Below are 20,583 nucleotides of genomic sequence, written 5' to 3' on the forward strand. Positions count from 1 at the left end.
CCAACAAACTGTGGAAACTGTCAAAAATTAGAGCTTTTTTATTATTATTCCCTGAATGAAAGAACATATCTGCTTGCCTGAAAGACTTCTCGCCTTTTATTAGAGGAGAAAACTGGACAGATGTTAAAGGGACAGTGCACCCAAAAATGAAAATTCAGCCATTATCTACTCACCCATATGCTGATGGAGGCTCAGGTGAGGGTTTAGAGTCCTCGCAACGCTTGCGGAGATCCAAGGGGACAGGAGGTAGCAACACAACTCCACCTAATGGAGGCTTACGGCAAAGTGATGTGAGGACTCTAAAACTTCACCTGAGCCTCCCTCTGCATATGGGTGAGTAGATAATGGCTGAATTTTCATTTTTGGGTGCACTATCCCTTTAAACTCGACCCATATGGTGGACGGGGCTATACTGACCCAGCCTGACATTGTCACACCAATTCGTAAATGCAGAATTAGTCTGGAACCTCACAGATCATTTTTGATTTATCAACATGTGTAACACTGAACAACCAGCTGCCAGGTGTTGACGGCCAATCGCAGCATATTAGGGCAAGTAGGATGAAAATAATGCCTGAGTGACAGAAAAATGTGAACAGACTACACACAGTGTGCAGACATGAGCTGGTATAATAAACTTTTGACTAATTCTGGAGAAAGTAAGGCACACACATCTGTCTTTTCAAGAAAAGCTTCTTCAATAGCTTCCACTCTGGTTTGCTGGAGTGATGCCAGCATTACTGGGCAAGAGTGGAAACGTATGTGAAAATGCACATGTTATGACAGTGAGTAGTAAACTGCCTGAATGTGGAAAAACTGAGACATATTACTAAAATTGCACTTGTAATCAGAATGAACTTTATATCTTTACCCTAAAAGAAAGGTAAAAAATTGGAGTTGTTGTTATATATAGGCCATTAAGCAATGGTTTTACTAGTCCAGCCCATTTCAGATTAAATTTGGCTGTATGTGACCCATCCATCCATTTTCATCCACTTATCCAAGGCCGGGTCGCGGGGGTAGCAGGCTGAGCAAAGCACCCCAGACATTCCTCTCCCTAGCAACACCTCCCAGCTCCTCCTGGGGGACCCCAAGGTGTTCCCAGGCCAGATGAGATACATAATCCCTCCAGTGTGTTCTGGGTCAGCCCCGGGGCCTCCTACCAGTGGGACATGCCCGAAATACCTCGAACAGGAGGCGCCCAGGAGGATCCTGATCAGATGCCTGAACCACCTCAACTGACCCCTTTCGACACAAAAGAGATACTCCGAGCTCCCTCCAGATGTCTGAGCTCCTCACCCTATCTCTAAGGTTGAGTCCAGCCACCCCACGGAGGAAACTCATTTCGGCTGCTTGTATCCGCGATATCATTCTTTCCGTCACTACCCAGAGCTCATGACCATAGGTGAGGGCTGGGACATATGGACCAGTAAATCGAAAGCTTCGCCTTCCGGCTCAGCTCTCTCTTCACCACGATGGATCCGCATCACTGCAGAATCCGCACCAAACCACCAATCCATCTCACGCTCCATTCTACCCTCACTCGTGAACAAGACCCCGAGATACTTGAACTCCCTCACTTGAGGCAGCAACTCCCCCCAAACCCAGAGAGGGTGATCCACCGTCTTCCAGCAGAGAACCATGAACCAAAATGAGTTTGACACTGATGTGCTAGAGCCAATAAAGCACGAGCTCCCAGATTTGTCTGCTTCCTGGAAAAGATGTTGTAATTTAACATAATGTACATGGAAACACCTTTTGATGTGTGGGTGGGATTAGCTTTTGTTGTAGCCTCATAGCTTATTGTATGTTAGTGAGTAAATGTGAAGGCTTACGATTATTATCATTATCATCTCTCTATGTATTATGTGATATGTACTGTAAGTGGGCATTTGTGTATTTCGCTCAGTGACTTGGACTGGTGCTGTGATAATGGTATTCCTCAGTGTTGGTGAGCTGCTGCTGTCATCTCAGTTTGTCTGTGTTTGATTTTATCTTTTGTTTTGGTTTTCTTCAGTCTCTTTAAAAGGAAAAAAAGTGTATAAAAACTTAATAAAAAGAAAGAGTGGCTAATCTGAAGCTTCACAGACACATACTGTATCAAAACAGTCTTAAATGAACTGAATTGTATGGATTACAGTAAATACATAACAGTAGGGAGTTCAAATCAAAATGTGGTTTAAGGAGCTAAACAGCTTTCTTTCAGAATCAAACCAATCAAAGTGGAGTGCAGATATATTATGCGTGAAATGCCTCTTTAAACTGCAGACTACAGAAATCATCCAAAAGAGCCAGAGTGTGAAGTGTAGGCTGCCTTATTGTTACCCACATCGGATATATTTACAGATGTGAAAATCAATGTGGGAGTGTGAGAGGAGCCGAGACAGCCTGAGGGCTCTCTTTAGTTACTGATGAAAATTACAGCTGAAATCTGTCTCAGCTGCTGTATTTATCTCCTCTGACATCAGACATAAACACGTGTGTCTCTCGAGTGGAATCGCTTCTTAAATGTAATCAAAACAAATACATTCTACTGTGTGTGTGTGTGTGTGTGTGTGTATGTGTGCTGAAAAGCCACTTAAGATGCTCTTAGTAGCTAAATTAATTTTGCAGTGTTAAATGCTGCTTCCTGAGGAACAAAGTGTTGGAATTATGTTTTTAGAGAGTGAAAAAGTGAAGGCTGCAGCCGCTGACAAATCTTCCACAGGTGGAGCTGTGACACACTCAGCTGACAGCGGCAGATATGAGGTGCCAGTTAGCAGAGTTGTGTGCAGCAGCTCCACAGGCTGATGGCAAGAAACTGAGACTCCTGTCACCGGTTTAAATGAGCAAACCTGCTTACCCACCATCAACAAAACTGCGGGCACCTACTATCTGCTCAGCCCCACCTCCTGCACTTGTTAGGCGCCAGTTAGCGAGAGTGTCGTGCTAAAAACAGGTTTAATTGGACAGGTAGCTGACACCTATTTAAGTAGGTGCCAGTATGCAGAGTTCACTCCTGGAAGTCCTTTCATTTAGAGGCGAGGAGTGAATGATGCGATCACATTGAGATTAAAATGAGAAAGAGTTTCCTCTGAGCTACGACGACGAGCACATTATTATTAAAATATCATGTCATGAAAGTGGATTTTCATGACATGTAAATGGGTCAAAGGATACTGCCTTCTTTGCTTGTTTCTTGCATACTTTCCATTCCTGGGAGAGCAGCTGCCACACGCCGAAACAGCTGGAAAGGAAGACACAGAATGAGGTCACTTTGTTTTTAGACTGAATCAGTGATGCACAACATGGACACTTACTTTGTCTAAGAAAAACACAGTCGACTCAACATGACATCATGCTAACAACAATAGTGACTTCCAGGTAGACAAATGGTGACTGATTTGAATTGTGGAGACGTGTGAAATCAGCAGTTGTCAGTCGGACTAACGTTAACTCTATCTGGTGTTTTTTAGTCTGAGCCCCAACAGTTAAAAAGGTAGCAACCTTATGATAATTTAAGTGTTGTTATTAGGGGAAACATGTTGACCAGACCTCTTTGAGCATGTTGAACCCTTCTCCACTCTTTATCGTTACCCAGCACCCTCATAACCGATGACACTTAACCACTGTGTCTTGATATCTCAGCTGTCCCTCGCCCTGTTTGCTCAGTGCAGTTAAACTGTACGTATATGGCACAGGGGTTTTCTACCCAGAAGTTATTGTGAACAAACATTGTGATTCGGTCTATAAACTCAAATCAAATGCCCTTCTTATCAAGGGTTAGGGTTAAGGTTTCCAATATCCAACATTGTTTACTATAATTATGGCTCTTTTTTGTAGTATGCATAATGATTGTTGGGTGCTTTTGTAGGTGTCGCCCCGAACCTCCACACAATAATTCAAATACAGTAAATTGAGTGAACAATACAGGGTGTACAATGCTTTCTGAGTGTGAGACTTTAATATTAATGAAAATCCGTTACATTTGAGCCATTGCCAAACAACCTCACACAATGTTAATTAAGCCAATCACTGCCAGCAAAAGCTATTTGTATTTCGCAGTATAGCAGATTTTTGTGCAAAGTGTCTGTGGCGACTTTCCTGGGCAAGTGCACTGAAAAGCTCCGTTTCCACCGAGCAGTATGGTACGGTTCAGTTTGGTACACTGTTTTTTCCGTTTCCACTGCGAAAAGTTGTGGATGGTACCAATAGAACCGTTCCTTACCATCCCCATTTTTGTTCCCCCCTTTGTTGGGGTACCTAGCACAAAGATTTGGTACTAAAAGTAGAGGACGGTCAGGGCTAAGTTGTGTCTGGTTTTAAAAAATAACTTCATTCACTGGGCTGACTGCCGGTAACTTTTAAGGTGGAACATTAACTCGTAATGTTACTCAATGCACGAGCTGACGACGTGACTCAATCAACACACCTTAAATATTCCATATGAAAACTTTGACCATTACTTTAGTAATGAGTGGATCTTCAAGTGTTTATATGTATTAATTTCAGCCTGGTTATGTAAACAGCAAGAAAAGGGTCACGTAGCATCGGGCTAAGGCAACACTAAACCCCTGAGCTTGCCTGAGAAGGACTAAATGCACAAACCCGCTATTTTTAAATATCCCATGGAGAGAGACTCTCACTGCAGCCTGTTTTAATTTGTTCTGAAAATGTCAGCGTGCAGCCTCGTTCTGTGGACGATAAACGAGGTGCAGACTTCCATCTGTGTCACTGATAATGAGGAAATACAGTGAGTGCTGGACGGAGCAGTGAGTGACAACAACCCCGTCCACATTTAAAGGTACGGTTTGCAGTGGGAATGCTAGGGTAAAGTGATGCATTTTACATCCACCAGTCAGAGCTAAAGAGAGGAGAGACTCATTTATTCATGTTACGTTAGATTTGTTTTGTATTTGATGTCTTTTTCATTTTGGCACTGCTTCTTGTTTTGTTTTCTCAATGCTTGATCTGTATGCATCTGTCCCTTCTCTTTTTAAAGTGTTACTGTAAAATTTAGTCCTTGTAAAGAACTTCAAACATGTAAAAAATATTTCATAATAGTGAAAAAAAGAATAATCAAAGAACTTAAACGACACTGTCAAACGGTAGATTTAACATCACTTATACAATCTCACGAAAGATGGTCCAATTGATGCCAGAAAGACTAAATCTGCTGACACACCATCTCAGTGGACAGCGATGACACAGCAAAACAGTGTGAACACTGCAGCCTTTGGAGGCATCGCTGTGACCTTTGTTCTGTAGGTTTCACACCACTGTGTTCCATCCTGGCATTTCACTGTCAGTCCACACTGTCCAGAAGTGAGCTGAAGAATAGCCTCCTCTGTCTGTGCTGCCAGCAAACACCATTCACGGACAGACACAATACAGCTCGCCTTCATCTCACTACTTATTAACTTAACAGACAGTCGTTGTTTCCGACCACAAACATCTGTTCAGGGAAAAATCACTGTTGTTGAGGCAGGCGGCGCTTCGCTTTGTATCTGCACACATTTCTCTAAACAGTACTGTCACTAAAAGGAAGGAAGAAATGCACAATTCAGTCTTGGTCAGGTGGTAGCGACAGCATGGACTTACACATGAGAAAGAAATACTGCAATAAGCATGGTACAAAAACAAGAGACCTTTAAAGGTACCCTGTGGAGCACCAGTAGCAATGTGGGGCAATGTTTTGATGAGTGGGTTTGTTTGTTACTTGTACATTCCCACAGGGATGCACACGCATGATCGCATTCCTGCTCTCAGTTTTAATGCCATATCACTAATCCGCAGTTGGTGGCTTTAACATGCTGAGAGACACATGCTGGGGTCAGCTCGTACTCATTAAATATGTGTACACTGGCTCACATTTTCAGACAGTCTCTACCGGAGGGCAAATGACAAAAATTGTTGAGTAAGCCTGAAAAAAAAAAAAAAAAAAAGTTCTAAAGAGAGAAGTTTAAACCCTGCCTATTCTCTCAACTCTTCACAGTTGGGCAACTGCTGCATAAAACGAGCGTGAACGTTGGATTGTCAGTTTCTGAAAGTTACAGAAATTCATGGATGCAGCGCCATTGATTCTGACATTAGAAAGGTGTGGACTGATATATTGATTCAAAGATCAGCGATCCAGTATCATCGATGAAAAGTGAAAATATCAATCTATATCGCCATCTTTAGGGTACACTTTTATTTTGCAAGTCTGTGTCACTGTAAAACAGATGCAGGCAGATGGCAAGCAGCCGAAAGATGATGAGGATAAAATTATTTACTCGGATATAAATCAGCGTTTCAGAGGAAATACAGGTCAACAGGATGTTATCAGGCCATTAAATGGCTGTTATCAGTGGTTATAAGTGTCGATATGGGTTAGAAGGGGCCTGCCACACCTACTGTTAGGTTCAGAAGGCCGTTAGGCCATGAAATGATGGCGGCCTCTCATAACCGTAATAATTTTGATAGGAGCAAAGAAGGAAGTCAGGTGACACAGTATAAAGAGTGAGAAAATCTGCGTCAGGTAGGAGGGAAGGGTCACACAAACACAGGACCTTCACCAAGGAAAGCAGGGTTTGTGTCCCGTGTGAAACCAAAAGTTAACATTAATTATTTTAACCACAGACAGTTGTTTTAACTGATGTACCATGCTGTCTTTTTCTGAATCTAACCACATTGTTTTTGGGCCTAAACTTGGAAAGTAAAACCTTAAAACCTTAAAACTTTGTAGGTGTGGCCTGTTTCTCCCTTTAACCCATATCTGTGTGGCTAATATTCCCAGATAAAGGCCATCTAATGGGCTGATAACATCCAAATCAAGAGTGATTTGTGTAATTGCATCAGTCAATCGTGGGCAGATTGGCACACACATCGAAGCATCAAAATTCTCTGAACTCACCTGTTTGACGTTGTACCCCGTTTTGGCGCTGGTCTCTATGAACATGACGCTCAGCTCTTTAGCCCTCTGCTCACCTTCCTCAATTGTGATTTGCCTGTGAAAAGAGAATAATCATCATCAAAACACTGCAGATTAACGCATTAGAAATAAAACTGTTTACAGACTGTTGCTGATTTTACCACATCAACATCCAACAAAGACGAGAAGACACCAAGACTAACGGTGAGGCCCGCTGTCTGTAGCCGAAGCTCCTGTTATTCTAGGCTGGTGAGGATACACCAGACTTAATTAGCTAATGGCTGAGAGTGATTAATTACACTGTCCTGCGAGAAATTAATAACAGCCAATTTGCATTAGATTTTAATGAATCTGGCAGTGATTGTTTGGCTCTCGCTGTGAAACGGAGACTGTGTCAGGTGTCCATTAACACAAACAGAGAGATCAGTGCAGTCCTGCTGACTCTGCAGCCCGCACAGAAGCAGGTTCATTAAGACGACGGGCTTAAATCAACCTGCCTCTGGTCTGCTGAGAAAAACATGACGTAACCAGTTTTCTTTGTTCCTCTCAACAAAAAGGAAATCTTAGTGATGTACTAACTCAAAAATACCACTACTCCACCTCTCACTAACTGGCTGTAACGTCGGTCCAAACATACTGACACTGGCAAGTTATCCTGTTGTGCAAAGCATTACACAGAGCAACATTATATTTAACTGATCCTCCTCTCCTTAAATAACTCCTCCTTTGAATCACAGCACACCAGAAAGATAAATTCAGTCTTTGTGAGGTAGCAAAATAAGTGAGAACAGAAAACACTGCACAGGAGATGTATTTACATAATAACACCACCTGACAGAGTTGCACCAGTGCTGCTGTGGCTATTTCTGGATGCATGCGTCTGAGTTCCAACTTAAACAACACAGAGGCTTATTCATCATCAGACAGGCAGTTGGCAAGGAAATTGCATAATGGATGTGTGGCATCCCAGCTAGTGGAGCATTTGGGGTTTCAGAGCAGTTCTGTCCTCAAATATGACATCAGCTCTCACTGAAGCCACTGATGATAATATCTCTTTAACAGTATGTGCAAATAAGGTGCCGCATCATCACTATCCACAGTTATTATGAACTAAAGCATTACAAAGTTAACAAAAAGATCAATTTGATCTTTTGTCTTGTTTATTGTTTTGTAGCGTGACCACTCGTTATACTGGATATCTATAAAATCACTCTCACTCACTCACTTACTGTAGTTTCTTTCTGCTCTGTGGAGCTTTTTAGCATCTTTAAGTGTATTGTTTTGGTTTTATGGCCCCAACTTTACTGCTGGCAGCTGCTTTCAGAGAAAAGGCCCCGATACACTAACTGTACACAACCTGCTCAGCACCGAACGGCACACAGACATAGTAGCGACTACTAAGACTGCCCTCTAATAGTTGAGTCTAATAGTTGGCCTTGTCAAAATACATAAAAATCTGTATGACTGGACCATGTGGGAGTTTAATTTGAAAGGACAGACACAGGAAGTGTCCACGCTCAGCAGTCAGACAGGAGTCAGGTTAATTTCCAGGGCTGGTACCTGCGGTTATTCCACAGGCTAGTTAATAACATGTCGGGCAGGAAATCCAAAGTGTGGGATCATTTTGAGAAGGTGAAGGACGAACCCAAGGTGATATGTAAACTCATCTTCATTGGTCGACTACAAACATGACGTATCATCTGAAACATGGAAGTAGCTACATGCCCATTAGCCCACAGCGTCATTAACAGGCGGCTCGCTCAGTGTGTGACGTGCACTTGTAGATAAAATATAGGCCTATATTAATGAAGGTTCATTAGTATGGTTTTGTATTTCTCTGTAATGTAGCACAGTGTTAACAATGTTACTGATACTATTCTTTCTCACACCTTCAACTCAAACCACCACAATATATCATTTAATAATTAAATCAATATCGTAAACATGCAGGAGACTAGTCGACTAATGGCCCTAAATGATGACTATTGGTCAATTAAGAAAATTCTCAGTCTGGGGCAGCCCTAGCAACTATCTTAAGCATGACAATAAATTTGTCAATTACAGAAATAATTTTCATATCTGATAAATCCCCTCAAGCCCCTGTGGCTCCGGATCATTGAGGCTGATTGCCTTAAAGAAATACTTCTAGGGTTGTACTCAACTCAGAATTATGTCAGTAGTCGAATCGGATTTGGCTTCTCAATATGACAACGTGTTCCTTTCCTTCACACACAGTTGAGAGTTTGAACAGGGTTTGTCGGGATATTTAGAATGACATCAACGTTCATAGTAAACAAGCAAAGTTAGCCCACTGAGCTAATGTGTGCTAACTACGCTAACACTGGATCGAAATGTGCAAAATCTCAGTCAACTGAGGGCTTCACAACAAATTATTTGAATCTTCAACTTTCAGCGGGCAAACAAAATACTTGAATTTGTGGAGAAAAATTTGTTTTTCTCACATGACAAAATTCTTGATGGAATGGAATAACATGGGTCCACATTTAACCACAAACTTTATTAAAAAAATCCATTAACAAATTCTCACACAGCTCGTGCAGTATAATCCAAGTCTTATTTATCAAGTCGTACACTCAGTACTTCCCAAACACATTCATATTCTCTTAAGTCTTACTACTGAAAACACTTAAGCATGTAAGATGTCACCTGAACGAGCGTGTGTGTTTGAACCCTGCTTGTGCATTCTATTGAGCAAGTGTTTGCCCCGGCACACTACTTGTTCGTGCATGAGAGTGTTTATGTGGAAGTGTTTTAAACAGTAAGTAAAGTGTGTTTTGGAAGCGCTGAGCCTGCGACTGGATAAATTAGTCTTGGATTAAACCTTTTTAATCCAATTCATCAGCTTCCCAGTTTTCGGATCCTTCGATCTCTGCAGAGGCACGCAGGAAAAATAAGTTCACAGATTCAACGTAACACTGGGTGAGTGACTGATATACAAATGATCATTTTGTGGGTGGAGTACTCTCAAAGTGCCAGCACATAAACCGACTTCACACCAAAGTACTGCAGTAACTCTACAGAAAAAATAAGAGGAAAGCTGAACAAACTACTTCCTGTCAGCACATCAGACTCCACTTGGTTGATGCTGCCTGGTGTACAATGCACACAAAGTTTCCCGCATCCAGGACTTTGGGGACTCTGCAGCACCTAAACTGTGCATTCTTCAACTCCCTGGGGTACTGAGCGCTGTGAGAAGCTTCACTACACATGAATGAACAAACAAACAAACTCAGACAGAGCCCATCTGACAGAGGTGCTTTGCTTCCTCTCAGGTAACATCGAAGCTAAACTGTACGACAGTATGACTAATTACATCATTGACTTACTATACTATGAGATGGTTTTTAAAGGTCAAGTCACACATGAAGCCACCAAGACGTCACAGAGAGAAACACACTGCATCCCTGCCAGACTTTTATCTCTCCCTCACACTGAGATGTTTGATGACTTTCAGCTCATTTTTCAATGTCAGCCACATTATTTACAGTGCTGTCAGATCCTGTGCCAAGTCATTTCCTCAGACACTGACACGCGATGCACATGCACAACTCACTCTCTTTCGTTTGAAGTGTATTTCACACAGTGAATCCAAAGAAAATCACTATTATTGCTTGGATTTGACTGTTGTCACGTCGCATCACTGAAGCCACTGAAAACACGCAGCAGTCCTCACAGTAACAGCAACATTTATCATCTCTTGTATGTGAAACATTTACTGACATGTTCAACCACAAAAACTGGAGCAGAAAAAAACTGCTGTAGTTTAAAAGGAAAAACGGACATTTTAGTTTTTCACAACCTGTCAGGCTCATACACACAGCAGTGATGCTGATTAACCTCTGAGAAGAAGCTAATTAGGAGAGGATGCTGAGGTTATGTTAATGCAGTAAACAGCCTTTACTTCTTTACATGGAACATTTACTGGAGTTTTAACTCCCAGAACCATTAAGACCCAACTAGATTGCAGTTAAGATAAATTACCCCTCACTTAAAGGGAAAAGGTTCGGTAGTTTCAGTTCAGTGTTTTTAGTGGAGGCCAACATTTTCAAAATGATTTAATTTAGCACCACACCTCATTCTGTGGTTAAATGTAACAGCTCAGGAAGTCTTCAATATGCTTCTCACCACAGATCTGTGGACACAGATGGGACACTTCGCCAAGTCTTACTGTCCCTACGCAGTCTCAGAAACCAAAGCTTTTGCCTTTGGTCTGTTGTTACTGACAGATCCAGAGAGATACATCCTGGAAACTGCCAACACCAGCAGTTTTTCTGTTTCGTCTTCAGTCAGTTACACACTGAATCTAAAACTGCACAGGCGTAGATTTTTTGGGGGGGCACAGGGGGCATGCACCCCTCAATATTTAGACACTTGCATTTGTTCCCCCCAATCAGGGCTCCCACTCATTTTAACAAATGCACTTAGGAATTTTATACGGCTGCCCTCGACTAAGAATTTTCCTAGTTGACCAGTAGTCGTCATTTAGGGCCATTAGTCGACTAGTCTCCTGCATGTTTACGATATTAATTTAATTATTAAATATTTTGGGCGGGGCAACACAATGGTTTGAGTTGAAGGTGTGAGAAAGAATAGTATCAGTAACATTGTTAACACTGTGCTACATTACAGAGAAATACAAAACCGTAATAATGAACCTTCATTAATATAGGCCTATATTTTATCTACAAGTGCACGTCACACACTGAGCGAGCCGCCTGTTAATGACGCTGTGGGCTAATGGGCATGTAGCTACTTCCATGTTTCAGATGATACGTCGTGTTTGTAGTCGACCAATGAAGATGAGTTTACATATCACCTTGGGTTCGTCCTTCACCTTCTCAAAATGATCCCACACTTTGGATTTCCTGCCCGACATGTTATTAACTAGCCTGTGGAATAAGTCAGTTATATGTTTAATTTGTTCAATAAAACAACAGAAATTATTTCCTTTCATCTTTTTTAAATTCAACTGGACTTTTTTTGTATTTCAGTAGTATAGCAGTATAGTTCAGTGCACCCATTTCAAACATAGTTATACCAATGGGAACTTCTTTCCACAGCTCAAAGTAAATCCTCGACGTGTTATTGTAAATGTTATTTTTTACAGTGTGGGCAAATGTTCCTGACAAGAACAATAAAACTGGTGCATCATAATTTATGCATGGTTCCTCACTACATGGGGAAAAGTTATCTTTGAAAATGCTCCTGAAAACTCTTCCAACCTGTCGAACAGAAACTAGTCCAACCCAATCACTCTTCACCACACCATCATCTACAACGCTGGCACACTTTTGTCTTCGAATGACACTAAGATCAGTCAACCAGTGCAGAAAGTAGATGGTCAGCTGTTTCAGCAAACTGTCTCCAGCAAAGAAATAGACCATTCAACCTCCAAACTTGCACTCAGAAATATGTGACTGATGAGAACTGTATACTGTGAACTAAAGCCTGTGTACTAAAAAGCATTTTCTCAGATATAAAACTCACTGAGTATTTAAATTACTTCTATATGATATGAAAACTGTAATGCAGCAGCTCTGTGAGCAGGGCTCCAGAGTGCAACCAAAAATCTGTCAAGTGTAACTAAATATTTTAATCAGTCTCACCGGTGCGCCTGACATTTAACAGGTCTGTCTCTGTGCGTCCGTGTGTCTGTCTTATTCACTGAATGCAGGTGGGGAAAAACAATAAGGCTTGTGTGTGTGTGTGTGTGTGCGACTGTGAGCACCCTGTACTACATCAGCGACGTCACAACCTTAAAATTCAAAATAAAGAGAACATTCCGTTTTTTCGTGCCCATTACACCTCTGCCCAGCCGTGGCAGGGCAGAGGTGCAGAGGTCAGAAATTTAGGGCTGCCCCCTAATAGTCGACCACAAAGGTCATTAAAATATATTAAAATAAATGTGAAACTACTGCACCTTGTCAAAATACATCAAAACCTATATGACTGGACCATGTGGGAATTTAATTTGAAAGGACAGACACAGGAAGTGTCCACGCTCAGCAGTCAGACAGGAGTCAGGTTAATTTCCAGGGCTGGTACCTGCGGTTATTCCACAGGCTAGTTAATAACATGTCGGGCAGGAAATCCAAAGTGTGGGATCATTTTGAGAAGGTGAAGGACGAACCCAAGGTGATATGTAAACTCATCTTCATTGGTCGACTACAAACATGACGTATCATCTGAAACATGGAAGTAGCTACATGCCCATTAGCCCACAGCGTCATTAACAGGCGGCTCGCTCAGTGTGTGACGTGCACTTGTAGATAAAATATAGGCCTATATTAATGAAGGTTCATTAGTACGGTTTTGTATTTCTCTGTAATGTAGCACAGTGTTAACAATGTTACTGATTTTGGGGTGCACTTAAATTATGTGCTGATGTACTTAAATGAAAAAGTTAGGCTCGCCGGTGCAAACAATCCACTATGCACCATTAATGCATTTTGGCACAAGCACACAGTCCATTTTATGGTTCAATTCTCCCTTTATTTAACACTGCTCTTCCTCTACTGCCTATTTCTGCTCCATGTCATTTAATTTTTAGCCTTTCTCTAAGCATTCACTTTTTAAATCAACAGCAGCAGCATTTCCTCACCTTTCCCTCACTACGACTACAGAGTTAGATCAGATATATATGAACATATATGCACGCATGAAGAAAGAATTCCCTTGTGCATGCCGTTCATAATTGCTTAAGCGTCACCAGGGAATAAGTCACTGAATAATTTCCACAAGGAAGCAATGATTTTCTCATTTCAAAGCAATAAGAGCAGCTGAGTTGTGTAATGTTCCGTCATAATTACTGTGACAACACTAAACATAACCAGTTATGCTAGTGAGTGTATTCATTTAGATATTTAATATAAAATATGGCAGACATTAATATCTCATGCCTGTCTTCATATAACACTGAGGTGGCATAAACATCAAATTCATATAGTATTAAGGAGTTATATTAGTCTCAAGATAATTAGTTCTGTCTCATTAATATACAGATTTATTCATCAAGACGCTCCGACGTCTAATCAAATCATCGGCTCTGTGGGGAGCTAGCCTGATGTTTGTATCATGTTTTGTTCTCAAGGTATTGTGCTCAACTGAATGTTCCCGCAGACTGACAGACAGACGGACACTTTGCACATCATGGTTGCCATGGTGTCAAGACATAAAAGGAAATGCTCACAAAACGACAAAATGTGATACAAGAAGTGTATCACATTTTGTCAACTAATTTAGTCAACTAATTAATAAATAGATGTATACATAAATACTGGAATAAATAAATAAGTGGTGAAATAAACACAGAAATAAGTAATAATAATAAGATACTTATTGATATATATCATGTTTAATTATCAACCTCATTTACATATTTATTTCAACATTTATTGACATAGTCTTGAATTTATTAATTTCTATTCTTTTTTCAACAATTATTTATTCATTTCTATATTTATTTCTATATTGAATTATTTCAATATTACTTATTAATTTATTTATGTTTGCATTTATGGTTGTATTCCTGCATTTATTTATAAATTTATTTTTTAAAATTCCTATAATTATTTATTTTTGTATTTATTTTTTCATTTCTGTATTTATTTATTTTTGTATTTATTTTTCATTTCTGTATTTATATCATTTTATATTTATTTTTTATTCCTGTATTCATTTCTACATTTATTTATTTTTGCATTTATTGTTGTTTTCTTGCATTTATTTATAAATGTATTTTTAATTCTATTTTTTGTTTATTTCTGTATTAAGCTATTTTATTCCTGTATTTATTTATTTCTGTATTTATTTATACATTTATTTATTTCTGTAGTTATTTATTTTTGTATTTATTCTTTATTCCTGTATTTACATTTATTTATTTCCATATTTATGTATGTACTCCTGGAATTTTTTGTTTATTAATAAAATAATTTCTGTATTTATTTATTTATTTATCCCTGTATTTATTTATACAGTTTGGTCCTTTTAGTCCTCCACAGTGGATTCAGCAGTAACGACATACCTCTTATCTGCCAGGTCTGTTTTATTGCCGACAAGCATAATGATGACATCACTTCCTCTCTCTGTCCTCACATCTTCAATCCATTTTGACGTCTGCTGGAATGAGTTAACATCTGTTGAGAAGAGGAAACAAAGAAGACTCAAATTAAAGATGCTGTTTATTCATTTGCGGTAACATTCAATACGCTGACACCTCTCCTGCTGTTTCTGCTCTAAACAAAACCATTAGCATTTCATCTGGATTTTTAAACCGAATGACATGCTTTGATTTTTTCTAACAGCTGGCAGGAAATAAAGTGGAATCTGCTGCTACAAAATGAATCCAACATTTTGCCTTACATGGTTCTGCTAATTATTAATGCAAGAAGATGATACAGGGAAAAAATCCCATGTGGTGGATCATATTAAAAATATCTTCTATTTCATGATCTGAAGACATTATCTGATAGATGATACTGTATGATGCACACAGTCCTGGAATTACACAATAAATCCATGTTATAATGTACCAGCTCTGTAGCATGTTAAGGTTCTTAATAAATCCCTTTGACCTTGCAACATTCATTCAGTATGCAGGTTTGCTGACAGGCAGGCAGAGAGTCGTATTGTATTCTTTCACAGGGAATTCGATGAGACAGACGTCATGTCTTCCAGGGTGAAAAAGAGGGCATAGTTTGGGGGGGGTGTTAACCCATATTTTTCTATAAAATCAAGAACAAAATCCACTTCCTGAGGGCAGCCATGTTGCAGTAAGTGCACTTTGCTGTTTTAAACGATTGAATAAAAGCCACTGACAAAACTGAGAGAGAATAATGTAACTATCTGTCATGGAAAATGACGCTCCAAGTCCTCACAACACCAACTGGATATAAATTACAGCAAAGGCCTGCAGCTAAGTGTGACTATGATATTCAATTATTTTACAAGGGGCACTGACTTGTAATGTCGTAGACCACCACAGCCACAGTGGAGTCCCGTATATAACTGGGAATGAGGCTCCTGAAACGCTCCTGTCCCGCTGTGTCCCAGAGCTGCAACCTCACCTGGGGTTCAGAGAGGGAAAGCTGAGGAGGCTGAGATTATTCAGAAAATCAGAGAGCCTGGAAACAGTAGGCTCCCTAAACACACACACACACAAAACACACACACTTATATAAACATTTAAAATAAGATTTTCAGAAGATAAACAGGCATGCAGACTAGCGTTGACTGTATTCATCTACATCATCAATCAAACTTTCACACAAACAGAATGCAACACAATAAAAGCAATAACACATTACCCACCCCCCAAATCCAACAATCCAAACCAAATCACACAGGAAGCCAATGCAGAGACTTTAAAATTGGTGTAATGTGTGCTCTCTTTCTGGTCCTCGTCAGCACACGTGCAGCTGAGTTTTGTAACAACTGTAACTGAGCGATGTTTTTCTCAGGAAGACCAGAAATTACAGCATTACAGCAATCGAAAAAGCATGCATCAGTGTCTCTGTGTTGGCTTGGGAGAGGTACAGTCGCACTGGCAATGCTCTTAAGATGATAAAATCCAGTTTTGGTTCCACTTCTAATATGTGGTTCAAAACTAAGATTCAAATCAAAGATAATTCAGAGCTTTTTCACTTGTTCTTGCAGTTTGGCGTTGAGTTTTTCTCTCTGAGCTTCAGGATCAATAACTAAGACCTCGGTTTTGTCCTGGTTGAGTTGAAGAAAGTTTTCTGCAATCCAGGACTTGACATCTAAAATACAGTTACAGTCACAAGTTGGACAGACGACCTGCTGTTTATCAGGACTGCTGGGTAACATTACATGTACAGATGCACCGATTGATCAGCAGGTGACCGGTAACTGGTTGATCAGTCTCAGATATAGTTGATTCTGTCCTGCTCAGATTTACATGCATGTGTCGCACAATGGTTAATGTCTCACGCAGAACAGCACAGACGACAACCAACTCTTGTCGCAGCCACTGCAACCTGTTCTTATTCCCAGTTCGTCAAATAGCGATGCTTTGTCATTAGCGACTTTTCAAACCCTCTCAGCTACTTACCTAACAATAAACACCAAAAGAATTCTAAATGAGGGAAGTTTCAGTTGGTTGAAATCTGCAATCCTCACGGCCAGACGCCACTAAGGGTGCTTTCAGACCTATAGTTGTCTTGCTTTGGTCTGAATCAGGGACTAATTTTGTCACAAAGCTGCATAATTGCTTAGAGTTGGTTCGTGTTCTCATGGCAGCATTTACAAGAGGACCAGATCAAATGCCTTGTGTGAGAAAGCTGCTCTTGATTGGTCAGTCTTGATTGGCGCAGGTTGATTTTAGCGCTGCTCATCGTGGACTATATTGCTGTCATTGTTCATTTTAGTCAAACTATACAGTTTGAAAACGAGGTGCGGCTCCAACTAGAAAACAATGTTTTGATGCATTGGATGTGCTGAATGTGCATATTAAGGCAGTACAGGAGGAGGTGCACATTAATAATCCTCCAGGACTGTAACATGCTCATGTTTAACCCAAACAATGTGTCATGTGACTGCAGTTGGTTCAGATCCAGGTCAGAACACGTTCTCACCACAAACAAACCGCATCAGACCACCTCTTCAAGAAGGTCTCGGTCCGGTTGTTTTGGTGCGCATCCGTAAGCGATTGCTGTGTTCACACCTGCCCAAACTAACTGCACTTAGGGAGCAAACAAACTTGAGTTTGATTGAAACGAACCAAACAGGGCAGGTGTGAAAGCACCCTAAATCTTACGCATTGTTCCTTTAACATTCTTGTAAACAGATACTGATTCATAGAGTTTTGCATGAATAAACAAATAAATAAATAAGTAGTTTTGGAGAAAATGTAAGTTATTTAACAGTCAATGTTTTATTATGAGCATATCATTAAATTTAACTACCAAAAACGTACAAAAATGTCTGAGTATGTTGTTAATTATAGTTCTTAGAAAGAAAGAAAACCAGAATGGGCGAGTCAAGACTTAAAAAGTCAGAGAAAAAAGCAATCAGTGCATCTCTAATTTCAGCACATGCATTATTGTACTGATGAGCAGTTGTACTGTATGTTTCTCTCTGACGGAAGGAGTTACTGCACTGCTGACACATTACAAACATTTAACATCTCCGTCATGACATTATGCAGCTGTAACTGGGCTTCTTACCGTTCGATCTTCCAAGTACATGGTTTTCGACAGGAAGTCAATTCCAATTGTGGCCTGGTTTAGGGAGAGAAGACATCCATGGATCAACATCACTGTAAATACCTCGAAAAGCAGAGTATTTACTGAGGAACTAAATAATGCAAGTGAAAGATGCAGAAAGGGAGAAAACAGGAGGAGAGATTACAGTCAGATCCACGGCTCACGACAGTCCTCATCACATCACATCAACCCATGTGCGGCTGTAATGAATACCCATACAGTATAATCCAATCCAACACAACAGCCCTGAAAGAAACCCCTCACCCCTCAGTGAAGCTCATGATGTTCATTTTTAGTAGATTTTTAATCAAGTCTGTGATTATTTTTTAGTTTGTAATGTCAACTGATTCATCATCAAGTGATTTTAAATTGGAGCAGGTTACAGTATGTCAGCTATTATTGTGCAAATATTCCACTTCAATAATCAGAGCGACTGTATTCTTTCCATTTGGTATTTATGCTCAGATGGGTTGTTTAAAATCATGACTCATATCATCTCACATTATCCATTTATAATAGCAATCTAATCATTCCCTTATTGTGTCACGAGGCAGATGGCACTGTGTTCCCTCTTCAAGGGATGTTTACTTTCCACAGCCAAGCTCGCTGCTTTCTGCTTTGCTGCCTGCCATGATATCATCAGGTGCTCTGGCTTGGACGAGTCCAAACCTAGAAATCAATGTTAAACTGCGGATCTGGGATTGTTTGTTTGTTTGTTTGCTTTACCACTGTGTTTGATGCCAGAACTGTTCAGTGTTAGACATGTGACAATAAACCTTCAGATCTCACCGCCACAAAGATGGCTTCTTTTCAAAATACACATTACAGTGTTTATAAGTCATTAATGTAATTTGTATTTGATTTAGCATTAGGTTTAACTATTCTATTAGTCTTCTGCAGCCACGGGCCGTGTGTTGGAAATCCTCCTCATATTCCATTTAACTGTACGCAGCTTAAATATTTTTAAGAACAAAAGATGCATTGTGAATAATCACAGTCAAACTGGCATTGTGGGAGAGGGAGCGACACGCAGCAGAGGGCCGTAAGCTGGAGTCGAACCCATGCCCCAACCTTTGACCTTTTTAGATGTAAAATGTCCTTCATTTCATTCACTTTCCATAACCACTTATCCTGTTGGGGGTCGCGGTGGGGCTGGAGCCTATCCCAGCTGACATTGGGCAAGAGGCGGGGTACACCTTGGACAGGTCACCAGACTACCACAGGGCTGACACATAGAGACAGACAACCATTCACACTCACATTCACACCTACGTCACCAGTTAACCTGCATGGGGAAGCTGGAGCACCCAGAGAAAACCCACACTGACACGGAGAGAACATGCAAACTCTGCACAGAAGGGCTCCCCCATCCTGAAGTTCAAACCCCCCATCCAGGGTTTGAACCTGAAAACCTCTTGTTAACCACTGGCCCACTGTGCCACCCAAAAATGTAAAATGTCATCACTTCATCATGTGTTTTGTGAGGTGACAGTGACCTTGGCTTTTGACAAGCTAAATCTATTAAGTTCATCGCCCAGTCTTTAGCCGTGTTTTGACCAAACATTTTCAGTATAGTATCTTGGAACTGTCTTATTTTATCTTAACATGTAGGCCTGGAAAGAGCAGTTTAAACACTGATCAGCCAAAGCATTCAAACCACTGACAGGTGAAGTGAATAACTGAGATTATTTTGTTCCAATGCATTGTTCTGCTGGGAAACCTTTGGTTCTGGCATTCATGTGGATACCACCTGACATGTTCCACCCACTCAAACACCGTTGCAGACCAAGTACCCCCCCTCATGGCAACAGTACTCCCCAATGGCAGTGGCCCCCCAGCAGAAAAAAGCAGCATGCCACACTACAAAAACTGTTTAGAAATGGCCTGTGGAGCGTGACAAAAAGCTCAAGGTGTCGACCTGGCTTCTAAATTTCCCAGGTCCCAATCTGCTCAAGGATTCTTGTGATGTGCCGGTACCCCAGATGTACCCCTAATCCAAGGTGGGGCCTCCTTGGATCGGACTTGGCTCTGACCTGTCGAGGCATGGACACAGGATCTCTGGGAGTGTCCTGCGGTGTCTGGCACCAGTGCGTTGGCGGCAGATCCATTTAGTCCAGTGGGTTGTGAGGTGGGTTAATGGCACGTGCCACAGATGCTCATTCAGATTGGGATCTGGGGAATTTGGAGGCCAGGTTGACACTTTGAGGTCTTTGTCACATTCCTTGGGCCATTCCTGAGCCATGTTTGCAGTGTGGCATGGTGCATTATCCTGCTGGGGGGCCACTGCCATTGGGGAGTACTGTTGCCATGAGGGGGGGTACTTGGTCTGCAACGGTGTTTGAGTGGGTGGAACATGTCAGGTGGTATCCACATGAATGCCAGAACCAAAGGTTTCCCAGCAGAACAATGCATTGGAACAAAATAATCTCAGTTATTCACTTCACC

General features: G+C 40.9%; 1 protein-coding gene across 2 annotated transcripts in view; it reads right to left on the minus strand.

Moving 5' to 3' along the window:
* rab6ba (RAB6B, member RAS oncogene family a) overlaps nucleotides 1–20,583 on the minus strand; it is a 91,228-nt gene that overhangs the window by 13,879 nt on the left and 56,766 nt on the right. The window contains exons 3-7 of one of the 2 annotated variants that reach the window (XM_050054777.1): nucleotides 18,100–18,153; nucleotides 15,876–15,981; nucleotides 14,940–15,051; nucleotides 6,875–6,968; nucleotides 3,160–3,226 (exon numbers count right to left, since the gene is read on the minus strand). In XM_050054777.1, the coding sequence (XP_049910734.1) occupies nucleotides 3,160–3,226; nucleotides 6,875–6,968; nucleotides 14,940–15,051; nucleotides 15,876–15,981; nucleotides 18,100–18,153 (433 nt within the window). Of the gene's footprint in view, nucleotides 1–3,159; nucleotides 3,227–6,874; nucleotides 6,969–14,939; nucleotides 15,052–15,875; nucleotides 16,003–18,099; nucleotides 18,154–20,583 lie in introns of both variants that reach the window. The other variant, XM_050054776.1, reaches the window with a different exon arrangement.

Source organism: Epinephelus moara, chromosome 10 (genome assembly GCF_006386435.1).
Source record: "Epinephelus moara isolate mb chromosome 10, YSFRI_EMoa_1.0, whole genome shotgun sequence".
Taxonomy (NCBI): domain Eukaryota; kingdom Metazoa; phylum Chordata; class Actinopteri; order Perciformes; family Serranidae; genus Epinephelus; species Epinephelus moara.